The following is a 14,864-nucleotide window of genomic DNA, read 5'->3' as shown; positions in this document are numbered from 1 at the left end:
TGGAGCTCAGAAAGACAAACAGATCTATATTCTTTTTAATTTATAAAATAACTTTAAGGGCAACAAGTTTGAGATAAACAAAGCTTTGCTGGTTTTCACTGTTAATATGAAGTTCACTTGATCTTCCTTTTAACTGTAGTACAGAATCAGCCTCCAGTTTGGAGAGCTCTTCAGTCCAGCTTGCCCACTTGCTTTGTTCTAATCTGGTTATGTACAAAAATGTTTCTTCCTTAAGCCAGACTAATGTTGAATGTTTAATGAAGGAAATCTGCATAAGATGTGTATGATCTGAACGGCTTTGTGGTTTCAGTTTATCTCAAATCATGCAGACAATAATCTTGCATGCTGGAATTTGTCATGTTGCTCAGAGCCACCAGGGAAGAACCTGCTTGAGCTATTGACAGATGAATATTTTTGCCACTTCATTTGTATCCATTTGTAACCCCACTTTTTGATGGTGTTCCTTCCTGCTTTTACCTCAAGGCATGAAAGAAAAAGGTATTTTGAGAAATGCTTTTGCTGTCCCCTTGCTGCCCCTGGCAGAGTTAATCCAGCCATCCTGCTGTGCTCATAGAGCCTGTTCTTTCCCACCCATGGTGCTTCCTCCTCACAGATTAAGAGTCAAAGTACAGCATGATGCCTGCTCTCCCTGTGATGTGTGATTCTCCTCTGCAATGGTGGCCATTACCTTTTTTAAGAAAGTAGTGGCATTGCTACAGTTATGGTAAAGAATATAAATGAAGCAAGGACATAAGGGAGAACTAACAGCTTTTTTTTTTTTTAAAAGCCATGTCATGTAGTTGGAAAATGGGAGAAGATTTGGGGGTCAGAATCTGACAAGCAGCATCACAATCCAAGTCAAACATAGGTGAGACAAAGTCACTTGTAATTTATTTCAATCATGCTTATCCTGTAGGCTACCTGAAAGAAAACACTTGCAGTTGAGCTGAATTGGTTTCTTTTACATCTGTGGTAGCTGCTTCCATTTGGTGATGAAGGATGAGATTGATGAAGGATATTGACTGATTGCTTGAAGCTGGAGAGATAGGCTGGTAGCATTTATTTCAAGCTGTGTTTTTTTTTTTTTTTTCCCAGAACCTGTAGTAATTGTTTTAATTAAATAATTCTTTAATGAGCAAGGATCACAGGGTGTTAGGGGTTGTTAGGCACCTCCAAAGATTATTGAGTCCAACCCTGCTGCCAGAGCAGGATCGTAGATTCCAGCACAGGTCACACAGGAACACATCCAGATGGGTCTTGAAAGTCTCCAGAGGAGACTCCACAACCTCTCAGGGCAGCCTGTTCCAGTGCTCTGTGACCCTTACAGTGAAGTTCCTCGTCATGTTGAGGTGGAACCTCCTGGTGCTGTAGTTTACATCCATTGCCCCTTCTCCCATCACAGGGTGCAACTGAGCAGAGCCTGTCCCCTCCCTCTTGACACCCAGCCCTCAGATATTTATAAACATTTATTAAAATCCCCTCTCAGTCTTCTCTTCTCCAGACCAAAAAGCCCCAGGCTTGCAAGCCAGGACAGGTGTAAGACAACTGTGAAAATAAATTGAATCATAGAATCAGTTAGGGTTGGAAGGGACCACAAGGATCATCTAGTTCCAACCCCCCTTCCAGGGGCAGGGACATCTCACACTAGAATTGATGGAGGAGGTTTTTAGTGGTTATTTCTATGCTAAAGTTGCCATGCCATAACCTATACTGAAGTTACCAGCCACTCAAAGTTAATTTTTTGGGGGGAGTGTCCTTGCTGGAAGAAAAGTGATTAAATGGGTCAGCTGGCTGTTGTTGCAGAGCAAGTAGAACAGTAATTGAGGGCCTTCTTTACATCATGTTGTATATGTAGGTGCATATTTCTTGTGAAGTAAGGGAATTAAGATCTGGCTAGAGGTGACATCCCTGGACAGCATAACACATGGTACCCAAAATAGAGTCAACGGCGCCTGTACCAGCACATCACAAAACGTGTTGTACTGCATCCAGCGTGTCAAATGCTGTCAAAGAAAGCAGTGTGGCCAAGGCTAAGCAGCCACTCAGCAGTAGGATGAATCCCCACTGATTACTGAGAAGACAGAAACAGTTATAAGAAGAAAAACATTTTTCGTGAGATGGCTACCCTGTCTCTGACAGGTTTGTTCCAGTCCTCGGGGGGAAAATGGGAGAGACCTGACAGACAAACCAGAAAACTAAATGTAGTAACTGCTGAATGCTAAACAGCATAGGCTCACAGACCATGGTTTCAGTTAAAACATTGGCTTGAGGGTTCTTTACAGATTTGTTTTTTCATGCTAGCTGCCCTCTTCTTTTGGGTGGTCCAGTGTGAAAGAAGCTGCAGTTTCATTGTGGTGTATCTCATGGATGTATCTCATGGATGTATCTCATGTTTGGCTTATGCTGCTCTAAGCATGAGCAACTGCTAAAAATCAGATTTCCACGTCTTTCTCTTTCCCCAGTCCTTGGTCATACTTTCCTGCCCATTTACTTGTGCCATTTTTAATACTTGTAAGGTAGCAGATGAGGAGCAGGCCCTACAGAGAACTGCTTCCTCTTCACCTCCCAGTTTCATTTTTAAAGTGGACAGGATGCCATGGGAGGTTGCTCTGCCACAGCTGCACTTGCTCTGCAGCCCAGCAGCCCTCCTTTTCAACCAAACCTTGGTATTTTCTTCTGTAAATCTTCTTTCTTCTAAGGAAGTACTTCCTATGCAGTTTTCAGAGGACTTGCAGGACAATTCACCTGTACTCTGGTAGAGAATTGGGATGGGGTGTGTCCTTAGCATCGTGTTTCAGTTGATACCAGCAGAGTGTTGGCACTGCCAGTGATGGCTCTTGCATCAAAGGCTAAAAACACTTTTCACGTTTTATCTTTGTGAAACTTTTGCAGCTCTTCCCTTTTTCAGAGTGGATGAGCATGAATGCTAGCAGTAGAGCAGTGATGCATGATCAAGTTTGTAACTATATTCTCACATTATGGAGTTTACCTTGTTATGACTGTGAGCTAGAGTAAGCTGCATTTTACTCCAAGAACAAATGGCTGTTTGCTTCTTCTCATGTTATGAAAACATTTATTACTGTATGTTATTAGAAGGCTTTAAAAAAAAAAAGCTATTTATTTAGTAGATGAATGTCCCATTCTTTAAAATGGCTCAGTTTTTTTTTCATTCCTTTTGCTTGGAATTAAGTCAGAAGTTAAATTGAATCAAGATCAGAAAAAAAGGGATCTGTTTTAGAGGTGCTAAAATTTTCTGTGGAGATTTGTATTTTATCTCCCAGTTCTTCTTACACTAGCTGCATTTCATGCTTGTGTCCAGATTAATGTTCTTTGCTGATAATTGCATAGATAAATGAATTATTAACTCACTATGAAGTGTGTTGTAGTACTGGTAACTTCAATTATAATTTATTTGCTGTGTAAATAATCCTGCAAAATCTGACGGGATAACATATTGGTAATGCACTTGCTCTGTCATGGTGCTGTATGATTTGCATTGAAGATCTCAGGAAGGTTGGCTGGGAACAATGCTTCTAATCTGTGTGACCACACATTTCCCAAATGTGATGTGACTCAGTGACTGGACTGTCATTAGCTGGGCACACAGGTGGAAATGAAAGTCACCAGTGGAGGGAACTGTCTAGGAAGTCTGTCCTCAAGGGCTCAGTTGGGGAGTGTACAAACTTCAACCTCTTCACTTACTGCCTGTGAAAACAGAAGAAATGTTTTCACTTTATGCACTGACCTGCTTCATGCTTGCTGGGGTTTGTGTTTGTAGGTATTATAAACTTCCAAGATTTCTGATTTCTGGGCTTTTGAGCCTCATGTAATAAAACCCCACATATATAATATTTGTCATTGCACCTGAGGCTTAAAATTTATTATGATTTTTATTTTGTTTAAAGGATATGGCTTTAACTTTTGTTTAAAAAAATTTGTTTTTAAAAAAAAAAAAAAAAAACAACTATTCAACCTCTCTGGGAGGTTGTGGAGTCTCCTTCTCTGAAGACTTTCAAGGCCTGTCTGGATGTGTTCCTCTGTGACCTGAGCTAGATTGTGTGGTCCTGCTCTGGCAGAGAGGTTGGACTCTATGATCTCTTTGGGTCCCTTCCAACCCCTGACATCCTGTGATCCATAGCCTGAGATACATCCTCAAGAAGTATCAATATTGGCCAGGTCTTGTTTCATGGTATAATTCTGCTTTCTATTAATGAAAAATTATTTTTTTTTTCACTGAAATAGTAAGGATTATCAGTTACCAGCACAAAATTGCAAAACTAATCTTTTTCTCTCTGTGGTGGAGACAAAAGTACTAGCTCCTGATATTTCAGACTTAATTCTTAAATTAATGAGAATTCAGAAAGCAGTTTTAATGTCAAAAGTTTATTGCCTGGCAAAGTCAAGACAAAACTTCCGTCAGCCTCATTAGTACCAAAGGCTGTCCTGAGAAATTCTGCAAAAAATAATAATCCCTCACCCACCTAAATCTGACCTGGGAGGGCAGCTGCTGAGCAGCATTGTAACAGCACTGCTCTGGCAGCGTGTGATTTGCAGCAACACAGCTCAGAGGAGCATGACAACCTGGGAGTCAAAATTGCCTTTACTTGCAGAAGATTCTTGGCTTTTCTTGCCTCAGTACCATTAAACTGGAGACTTGCAACTAAATTATGTATTTGATGATGATTTGGACATTAGAAGGAAGTTCTATACAATGAGGGTGGTGGAACATTGGAACAAGTTGCCCAGAGAGGTGGTAGAAGCCCCATCCCTGGAGACATTTAAGGTCAAACTTGATGAGGCCTTGAGCAACCTGATCTAATTAAAGATCTGCCTAGTCACTGCAGGAGTGTTGGACAGGATGACCTTCAAGGATCCTTTCCAACCTGATGCATTTTATGAGGTAAACAAAATGAACATCAGTTTGTCATGATAACATAGAAATGGGACTTAGGCGGCCCTCTGTCTTTGTGAAATGCTATCTCCAAGACAACTGACATCTGTTTCCAGATGGGTAATTAACTCAGGGGGATAGTGGTGCATATTTCATATCATAACATGAAATCATAAGTTTCTTACAAGCCTCTTCATAGACATAATAAACAGTAGCTTCCACTGCAGTTGTGGAAACCAGAGGAATCTTGCATCTAGCAGAGGTGCCTCTCTGTTTTCATGTGCCTGTGCTTTGCTGGCAAAGGTTTGTAATCATTTAGGGATGGAAGCAATTAGTTGCAGTCAGGATGAGAAAGAGTATGATGTAAACCAACATGAAAAGTGCAACAGAAGTTTAATATGATTTGGACTAGAGATGATTGTCTGGTATTGGTAAGCTACCAGGCATTTAACATCACAGCTGACTCAGGCATATTTATCTTTCAAAATATGTTGATTATTGCACCATATCATCCTGGTCAATTCACTGAACCATAGAATGGTTTGAGTGGCAAAGGACCTTAAAGATTATCTGGTTCCACCCCTACTGCCATGGACAGGGATGCCTTCCACTAGACCTCAAGTACTCATCCAAAGTGGCCTTAAACAACTTCAGGAAGGAGGCATCCACAACCTGTTCCAGTGTCTCACCACCCTCACTGGAGTTTTTTCCTTTATCACCAGCAGTACAGTGGTTAATCACACTGAATTTAGCTAACATTTTGGACTGTTTACTTGCAGAAATAGGAAGACCACACCTTGTTGGCTTCTGTTGACCATTTTTTCTTCTTAAGTTCTGAAACATCTCCTGATGCTCCTACCAGAGAATCACTAGGACTATTCTGATCACTTTGTTGTTAGTTTCTAGTGTCTAATGTTTACTCCAGACTAAATGTTTACTCTAGGCATGCTTGCACTATTATGGTATTATTTAGCCCATACAATACCTTTTCAGATTATTCCAAAAGAAAGGGAATTTATATTTTGAATTTCAGTAATCTTTGTATTCTTTATAATGCTTCTTTTTTGGGGGAGGGGGAAGAAATCTCATATTGGATCATATACTCTTCAGTTAGAAGAAAAATCAGACAGAAGAGTGTTGCAGAAATAATGCTCAGTTTTAAATGGAATAAGTTGTTAATTCCAGCATCTGCACATACGCAGTCATCAGGGATTTACTGGGCTACATGTGTGTGTTTGTTTTGAAAAGTCTGTCAAGTGAGCCAGAAATCTAAATGCAAAGTGTTACATTGGTTGCATTTGTGGTTTCCTTACATTTCCTAGTGGAATTTTATTTTGTATGCTAATCTTTGGAGAATAGGAAGGTAAAAAAAATAGGCTTTAATTTTTGTGCATGTATCATTTCTTTAGACAAATTGCTTGCCCTGCTCTCTTTTAATATAATATAAGCATCAAATATAAGCAGATATATGAGATAGGGTCATATTATTTTTAGCTCAGGTATCCTGCTCTCAGTGTGGAAAGAGGAATGTCATGTACATGTTAGGTTTTTTTCAGTAACTGACTGTGGAGGGCTTTCAGCTGCTCTGAGCAGTTTCATGACATGTTGTATCTGATTCCTGCAGCCAGACTGCAAAGCTCATTTCATTGTCGTCTATTAAGTAGGCTGCAATCCATCTGACAAAAGGCTTCACTGCAGAACATTTAGGTTCATTGTGTTGTCTGTCCATATAGTTCAGTGTTACTGTGCTCACTGCTATCTGCTCTATAGAAGGTACTCAGGGGAGCTACCTCGTAGGCTAAATAATGAATGGTTATCTGATACACACTGGTAAGGTATTTCTAAGATACTGCTTTAGGCAACTTAACTGTTGCACACTGCTGACCTATAGTTGTGATACCTGACATTGTTGATAAATACTGTCAAGGATAACCATCACAGAACAAGTTTTCAGGGTTTCAGGATGTTTGTTAAACTCTCATAACTCAAATATAGAGGTGTTTCAGAAATCAGCATTTTATATAGGTTGCTCGGGGCGGGGTGTGGAGTCACTGTCCCTGGAGGAGTTCAAGAAACTTGTGGACATAGGACTTTGGGACATGGTTTAATGGCCATGGTGGTGTTAGCCTGATGGTCTTGGAGGTCTGTTTCAACCAAAGCAGTCCTATGATTCTATATTTATTAATTACCTGTGTTAAAATTTTAAAAAATAAGAATTACTAGGGAGTCCATTTCCAGCTGTCTTCAGTTAACAGAGGATGTGGTCTGGATGAGACTGAGCTACAGCTGCCTGTTGGCTGATGACTCTATGTTTCTGTAGGTCACATCTTTAAATCCCTACCACTTCAAATTTGGTCTTACCAGCATTTCAGTGGAAAAACAAAGTGTGGAATAAACTTAGCAGCACTTACAGTGCTTAAAGCTCTGTATTGCTTTCGTATTGAGCACAGTTCATGAAACAGTATAACCATTTAGACCCATCTGTTGGTCTCTTATGTGTACAGTCCCTCAAGACTCGTGTCCTTTTTCTTTCTTGTTGTTCAACAGCTCTATGAAGTCAAAGAGAATTTCTTTGTGTGGTTTGACACTGCTAATAAGGCAATCATAGTGCTGAAAGGTCCTTGAAACAAGGACCTCGTAGCTTGACTTAAAAATCTCTGGATAAATGCTCTTGATGATTGTGTCGGTGTGAGCTGAAATTCTCCCCCCACCGACAATAACCAGGCTAGCTCAGTCTGGAAGCAAATGAAAAGCTGTATTTACAAGCAGATGAAATGCAATGAGTATGTACAAATATACAAAATTCACAACACTTACATATATATATACAATCAACAGAAAAGCACAACCAAGCTCCCTTTGCTTCCCCCCAAGGGGACCCTCCCAAAGGGGCCTCCCTCTCCCAGGAGCTTCCCCCCCAGACCCCCCTGGACAGAGAAGCAGAGTTTAGTTAGAGCAGAAAGTTGTTAACTTAGCTGCCAAGGTCAGTACGTGTTATCTTCAGCCAGAAGAGAAGAAGAAACAGCAGCCAGACAGCCCAGCAACTGCCCCCACTGCAGAACACAGAATGTGCAGAATGCCTACTTTGTTTTGGGTAATAGTTCTTAAACATTTCTATCTATCCAATGGAAGTGTTTAGAACAATCAGTATTTTGCTTTCTTACACCCAATAGTGACTTATTTACACTCTTTCACTTTCTCTGTTCTGAACTTTGCAAGGAAAAATTAAAAAGACAGTTTCAAACCATCACAATGATGGGGAAGGATTATGAAAGAATCAAGTTCACTGAAGTGCATTACCCGAGCACTGCTTAAAGCAGCTGTATTTCACTCAGGTGTTTCATCTGGTTAAATAGGGAGATAAACTGTGCACCCTTCTGTTTAACATTCAATGGCAACTGAATGCATAACTAAGTCTCCCGCATGCCTCTGGCATTCTTGTGTGTGCTGCACTATCTCAGCTTCACTTATGCTTCTCCAAATTTAGACAAACAGGAGAGCACATAGCAGGTTCGTGGGACTCTGCAGCCTGGGTCTGCTGTTGAGCTGCAGGGTCTGCAACAAAGATGCCCCTCAAAGGAAGACCTCGACCTGTTCCGTGCTGTAGCCCAGCACTTTGTAGATGCCGGAGACCAAGATGTTCTTGATGTTCAACAGTATCAGCACAGAAACATCCACAGGAGTTCATCCAGTAGAATAATGATGACATGTTGCTACTGTACCATGTCCTGAGATGCTGGATCTAAGAGATGTCATAGGGGACTTGATGGGGTTTGGGTTTTGTCTGTTTGTTCTTAGGAATGATAGCTCTTGGTACTGCATAAACTGAGGTAGTTGTTCACTTTAGAAGGAGGCATTTTCAGGGTTTTTTGGGGACTATTACTTTTTCTAGGTTGAGTGAGAAATTCCTCTTGATGAAGGGTGTTGACACACGGTGGTCCTAAATATAGTGGTAAGTAACTGTCTTTGGAAAGGGAATGGAGGCAGCTCCGGTGTATGAAACCATACATACAGTCTGGAGGAGTTACATGAGGACACTGCTGTTTGTGGAGCAGAGGCTTGCTTCTACAGTAGGAACTGCTTCACACTTTGATGCTATTGTAGCCATTAAAGAGTAGCATCAAAATGGAATTTTGATTTTTAGTTTTCCCCCACTAATTCATAAGTTTCAATGATCCTGCCCTCTGAGTTTTCCTTAAAAGCAATGGTGGGTTTCTATGTGGCAGGGACATGGAGAGATACAAGCAGGGAGCAGTTGCAGTAAATTTGGAACACCTTTTTGGCAGCCTTCTTGAGAGTTTAGACAAGCACAAGGTATTTGTACCTATCCACTGATGGTCACATTGGCATGCAGCAGTGATTTTTGTCATTGCAACTGATGAAAGCAATAGAGCTGCAGGACAAAGTCTGTCCTGTGCTTCTGATGCAAGGGTGGTTCTACAGGGTAATGCAAACAGCAAGCGTCGGTCGGAGCTGGCCCGTGAAAGGCATGGTGAATACATTTAAATGTGAGAACATTTATTCACTGTGCAGTGCCTTTTCTCCCTTCTTGCCCTCTCTTGGCATTCACTGGCTGTTCCTCACTCTATTCTTCATCCATTCCCTGAATCCCTTTAATCCCCACCACTCACTGTTTGCCTGCACCTCTACATGTCCTTCTCCAATATCCTCCTCCCACTCCCTTGTTTTCACTACTGGTCTGTTGCCTTCTCCTCCTTTTCATTTTCCTTTCCTCTTTACCCATTCTTGAGCCTATTTTTTGTCAGATTTGCACATCTGTAGCTTCTTTCTCTCTTGAGTTTAGAGGGGTTTTTCTCTTGTTTGATCTCAGCTGTCATTCTCTCTGCTGATTAGCTCACACCTCTCTATTTTGGCTTTGTAGCAGACTAAATTGTTAAAAGGTTTGAAGAGAAAATGGCTTCACTCCGAATGGATCTTCACTTAAGGATTGCAGTATGTTCTTTTTAATAAAGCTTTTTAAATATTATGATTTCAGGTCTTAAAAATTAGCTTGATTGGCCACCGGAAGCGTGTTCTGGCGTCTTTGGGAGACAGGCTTCACGAAGATCCTCCTCAGAAACCACCTCGGTCAATAACCCTCAGGGTGAGTGAGTCCTCATGAAAATTTGTTTGCATTTCTCAGTCTGCAAAGGGTTTCATAATATTCACGTGAGAACAGAGGCTGCTTTGAGCAGTGTTCAACTTACCTCACTTCAGAAGTTTTAGTGTGGACCTCTTGGGCTGACCTGCTCAGTCACACCTCCCCATATAGCCAGCAGAGAGAAATTGACATTTTTTTACAGGGTGATTCATCTGACCCGTTTCAGTTGTCTACCTTAGGATGAGATAAGTGATCTCTCTGAAGTGCCAGCTTATCTTCTTTACTCAAGAAACAAGCTCAGGACTAGGTGTGTGCAAGCTTCACACCTACATTTGCCCTCAGAAATGCCACCTGAGCCAGTCAGTACTGGGGAGGGAGACTCACTGTTTTCCTTTTACATTTTCACATGCTTGCACTTACTTTTCAGACATATGATTTATGTTTACTTTAAAGGGAGTCTCACGAAATTGAGATACAGATGCCACTAAGATGTTTCTGTCTACCAGAAGTTTCATTGTGTTTTTAACTTCCATTTTTATCCCCTCTTTCAGAAGCCTTTTTGCAATGTACCTGGGGCTTTTCCACACTTAAACAGATTTATTCTTCTCTCATTGGCTTGGTTTCCTGGACCCAGTGCCTTTGCTTCCTTGGTGTCCTTTTTGAGTTGTGCTCTCTCCAAGGGTTTTCATAGCAACACTTTTTATTTTGATATTTTAGGTCACACCTTTTGCATTTGATCGGATCTGATTATTTTCATGGGTCTGCATTTCTAACTGGAATGTCTCTGGGGACTCAATTTCCAAATGTCAGAGAGTGTTCAGTGCTCCCAAGTTAAATTTCCTGGTGTAAAGAGAAATAGAGAAAGACAGAATGAGGGCTTATTTTTACATATAATTTCTGTGACTAGCCTGTTTTCCCTTTGCTTGTTTTCAAATGCCACATATAGATATTTTAGATCCCTTCCCCCACCCCCCAAATTCAGCTTATTCCTAATGCCATGTAGAAAAAGGTCTCACAAGCCTACAATATCCTGCTCTAAGGCACATTGCAGAAATGTGTGGATACTTTTATTTTATATGTATTTCATGAATAATTCCTGATTCATGGCAGGTGTTAAAACACTCAGGAAAGAGGAATAATTTTGGAAGTTGCATATTTTTGCTCAACGCATTTCAGTGCTGGGGGAGTGGGGAATTAGTTCTTCTTCAGCAAGTGGGAAAGTTTCCACAGCCCATGTTATTGGTTAGGGCTGTATCTTCTCAGCTAATAGTGAAGAGAAAACTGGATGACCTCCATCTATAGTCAAAATGACAAAAGAAATGTCCAGTGCTCCTCAGCTAAAGCTACTGATGCAGGCAAGTGCTAAATGTCATTTATCACCTTGTAATACTGGAGTGTTCACAGAGAATTAAGCTTTTCTTTCCTATCAGCTGCTAGTATGTCATTTCACACAGAAGAAGAAGAGAGTATTTCATCTGTAGTTTGCAGTAATTTCTAGCTTGAAAATTGGTTTAAGTAAACTGTATGCTGCTACTAGAAGATTGATCCGTTTAGAGTGATAGAATTGTTTGGGTTGGAAGAGACCTTACAGATCATCTTGTTCCAACCTCCCTGCCCTGGGCAGGAACACCTTCCACTAGATCAGGTTGCTCTTGATAAATAGAAAAGATAATTTGTGGTTTGAAGAGTCTTTTAAAGGCCCCACAGTCAACCTGAGCATGGCTAACAAGTTGTGGGCTTTAACTTTTTTGGTATGAGTTTTTTAAATATTTCAAAGGGAGGAAAAAAAATTGGTTACATTTTGAGGAAAAAGCAGCAAACATTAAAAATATCCACAAAATGTGTTGTTCCCACAATGACTGTGTACTAAGGCAAAGTTACTTTGATTTCAAAGTCATATACTTGAAAGTTAGAAAATGCTGGCTCTCAGTTTACCTGTGCAGTCTTGCTTTTCTTCCTTGAGAGCTTTAATTACACCACCAGTATCCGTGTTGCTCATGGGAACCCCATCCTCACCTGGTCAGTGCTAAAGGCTGAAATTTAAACTGCAGGAACAAAAATTTAGGCAGAAAATTTGGAGAAGCAGCACAATAGCAGTAAAATTCTTCTTAGCACAAGAATGAATTCACTAGAGACAATTTCTTGGTTTAGGAACTGGTTAGACAAACAGCTGTGGGGCATGAGGTGCACCTAGGCAGCCTGGGGAGGGATCTTTTAAGCTCCTTTTCAGCCTGGACCTGTGTAGTTCCAGCTTCACATGACTGGCAGGACAGAGAGTTGAGGAGGAAGCAGATTCTGATAATGCTGATATGATGAGGTATCCCTGCAGGACATGTTCACAAGAGGGTGGAAACATGATGTCTGATGACTATCAATAGCATGGTACTGAGGGCATGATAGCACCTGCAGGGCCATCCATGCTTGGTCTGCAGATCTCTTAAGGAGATGAGAAAGTTGGGTATGCAGTGAGGAATAGGAATGAAAGAAGAATGGAAGAGAGGCTGGTGGTTAAAGGAATAGGTGTAGCTATGAAAACACAGATTTACACCTGCTTTTGTCACAAAGCCCTTGTGGGTAATGCTTGGTAAGATATTTAGGTAATTGCCTCATAAACAGTCACTAATGGTGTGTTACTGACATTCTGCATATTTGACTGGAGTCTGGAGCCTGATTTATACAAGTGCTGAACACAGTGCTGCAAATGAGATCTGTAGAAGTGGATACAAGCACCTGGAGAATCAGGGAATAGATATTGTAACTGGGCACCCAGAGTGACTGCTGTTTTTTCACCTTTGTCTGTGTGTTTCGGGTCCCCCCCGCAGGAACGTGGTGATTATAAAATGCCAGCAGTCACAGGGTGTGGTGAAAATAAATTGACTGACATTTGTGAAGCACTTAGGACTGTCATGAAAATGACAATATTAGTTATCCTACCTTCAGAGCAGGATTTGGACACAGGTAAGGGAAGGGGTTTGGAGCCACAAAATGAGGTGAGATTAAAATACTGGCTGCACGATAACTAATGATGAAACGGTGCTGAGTGTGTGACAACACGCTGCACAGTTGAGGATCCATCTGTGCAGTGAAGGATGCCTTTGAGAAAATAGCATCAAATCATACAATTACATACTGTTCCATAATCCAGAAGCACCCTAACTCTTTTATTTCTTGACTTTGTAGTTCTTCTCTGTATTGCTTTGCCAGCAATCATCTGATATAGATCTCTTGAGGGAATTTCTATCACAGAATGTTAGGGGTTGGAAGGGACCTCTAGAGATCATCCAGTCCAACCCTCCTGCCAAAGCAGGTTCATCTAGGGCAGGCCACACAGGAATGTGTCCAGGCAGATTTGGAAAGCCTCCAGAGAAGGAGACTTCACAACCTCTCTGGGCAACCTGTTCTAGTGCTCCATCACCCCCACCATAAAGAAATTTCTCTTTATGTTGACGTGGAACTTTCTGTATTCCAGCTCGTATCCATTGTTTCTTCTCTTATCACTGGGCAACACCAAAAAGAGCCTGGCACCTTCATCCTGGCACCCACCCCTCAGATATTTATAGACATTAATAAGGTTCCCTCTCAGACTTCTCTTCTCAAGACTAAACAACCCCAGGGCTCTCAGTCTCACTTCATAGGAGAGACATTCAAGTTCCCCAATCATTGCTCTCTGTTGGACTCTCTCCAGTAGATCCCTATATGCAGTTTAATAAAATACTAAAAGCTCAATGAGAGCTGGGATCTGTATGTCTGTTGCACCATCATCTGTTGCTTTGGAGCACCGATGGCCATATCAGTCTGCTGACAGTGGATGAATTGTCATCTGGAGCAGAGAGAAGTTACCTGCCTGGCTGGAACAACAGCTAGCAGTCACTAGAAAGGATTCTGCTTGGTGCACCTCAGTTATTTTCAGGGCAGAGGTATGTGCACCATCTAGAGTTGGTCCTGTGGAGGTTAGATTTAGAGATTGTGCCTCACCGATCCTTCTGAGCATGTGCAGATTGTAGCTTTTCAGAAGCTTGTAACTGGGCCAAATGTAGGTGGATTTTTGTGAAGGAGGGGGAAAAAAAGGCTATTCCTAGAGGAAAATACTCCTTTCTTTGCTCTAGGAAATGTCAAGTGCTTGTCTCAGATTGTAGGAAATCTAGAGAATTTTAAAATAAAAAAATAAAAAAAGAATCCCAGTTAATTAAAAGTTGGTAAACAACTATGTAGCCCTGATTTTAGTCAGCTGACATGGAAAATGCTGATCTGTTACTCTGATTACAATGAACAATGTCATGTGGACTCCTACATTTCAAATACTAACATCAGATGTTACTGTCACTTGAATGCATAGAGAGAATTGCAACTTTTCTCTCTATTTTGGAGGAGATTACAGCTTTCTGATTTCTTACACAGCTCTCATTTCTTACAGCACTCTTGCACCTTGATGCTTTTCAGAATTAGATTTACTTCAATGTAATGATGCATGAAATACCCAATTTAATTCTTCCTTTAAGTGAAAAAGTTTTGCACACTATATACACTGGACCAGACTTTTTCTTCCAACATCTTCAGATCCCTTCTTGTTATAGAAATACAGCATTACAGCAATAGGCAATTTAGATAAGGTCTGCACTGTGCAAGCACACTACTGAGTACATTCTGCTTCAAGGTAAGTTATTATCAGAGCAATCTCTGGTGTCAGGTAAATTGAGCCCAGTAACCTATATCATGAGAGAGCAGCATGTTTCCCATCCAGTTGCTATGACAGTGTTTTCCAACCTGCACTGGAGTGGTGTGTGTTGCAGACTGGCTGGTCAGCACACTCTAGCTCTGCTCCTGCTGATTGCAATCTCCAAGGCAGTGTTGAATGATGGAGCTGGGCACTGA

At 41.1% G+C, this 14,864-nt stretch overlaps 1 protein-coding gene across 1 annotated transcript in view; it reads left to right on the top strand.

Annotated features, from left to right (window-relative positions):
- The window catches only part of ANKS1B (ankyrin repeat and sterile alpha motif domain containing 1B), a 390,775-nt gene that overhangs the window by 330,847 nt on the left and 45,064 nt on the right, over window positions 1-14,864 (top strand). Inside the window, 1 exon segment of the mRNA XM_054386772.1 lies at window positions 9,888-9,995. Within this exon segment, the coding sequence (XP_054242747.1) occupies window positions 9,888-9,995 (108 nt within the window).

This window comes from Indicator indicator, chromosome 14, assembly GCF_027791375.1.
Source record: "Indicator indicator isolate 239-I01 chromosome 14, UM_Iind_1.1, whole genome shotgun sequence".
Classification (NCBI taxonomy): Eukaryota; Metazoa; Chordata; class Aves; order Piciformes; family Indicatoridae; genus Indicator; species Indicator indicator.
The sequence above is the reverse complement of the archived record's forward strand: the minus strand, read 5'-3'. Positions and strand labels throughout refer to the sequence as shown.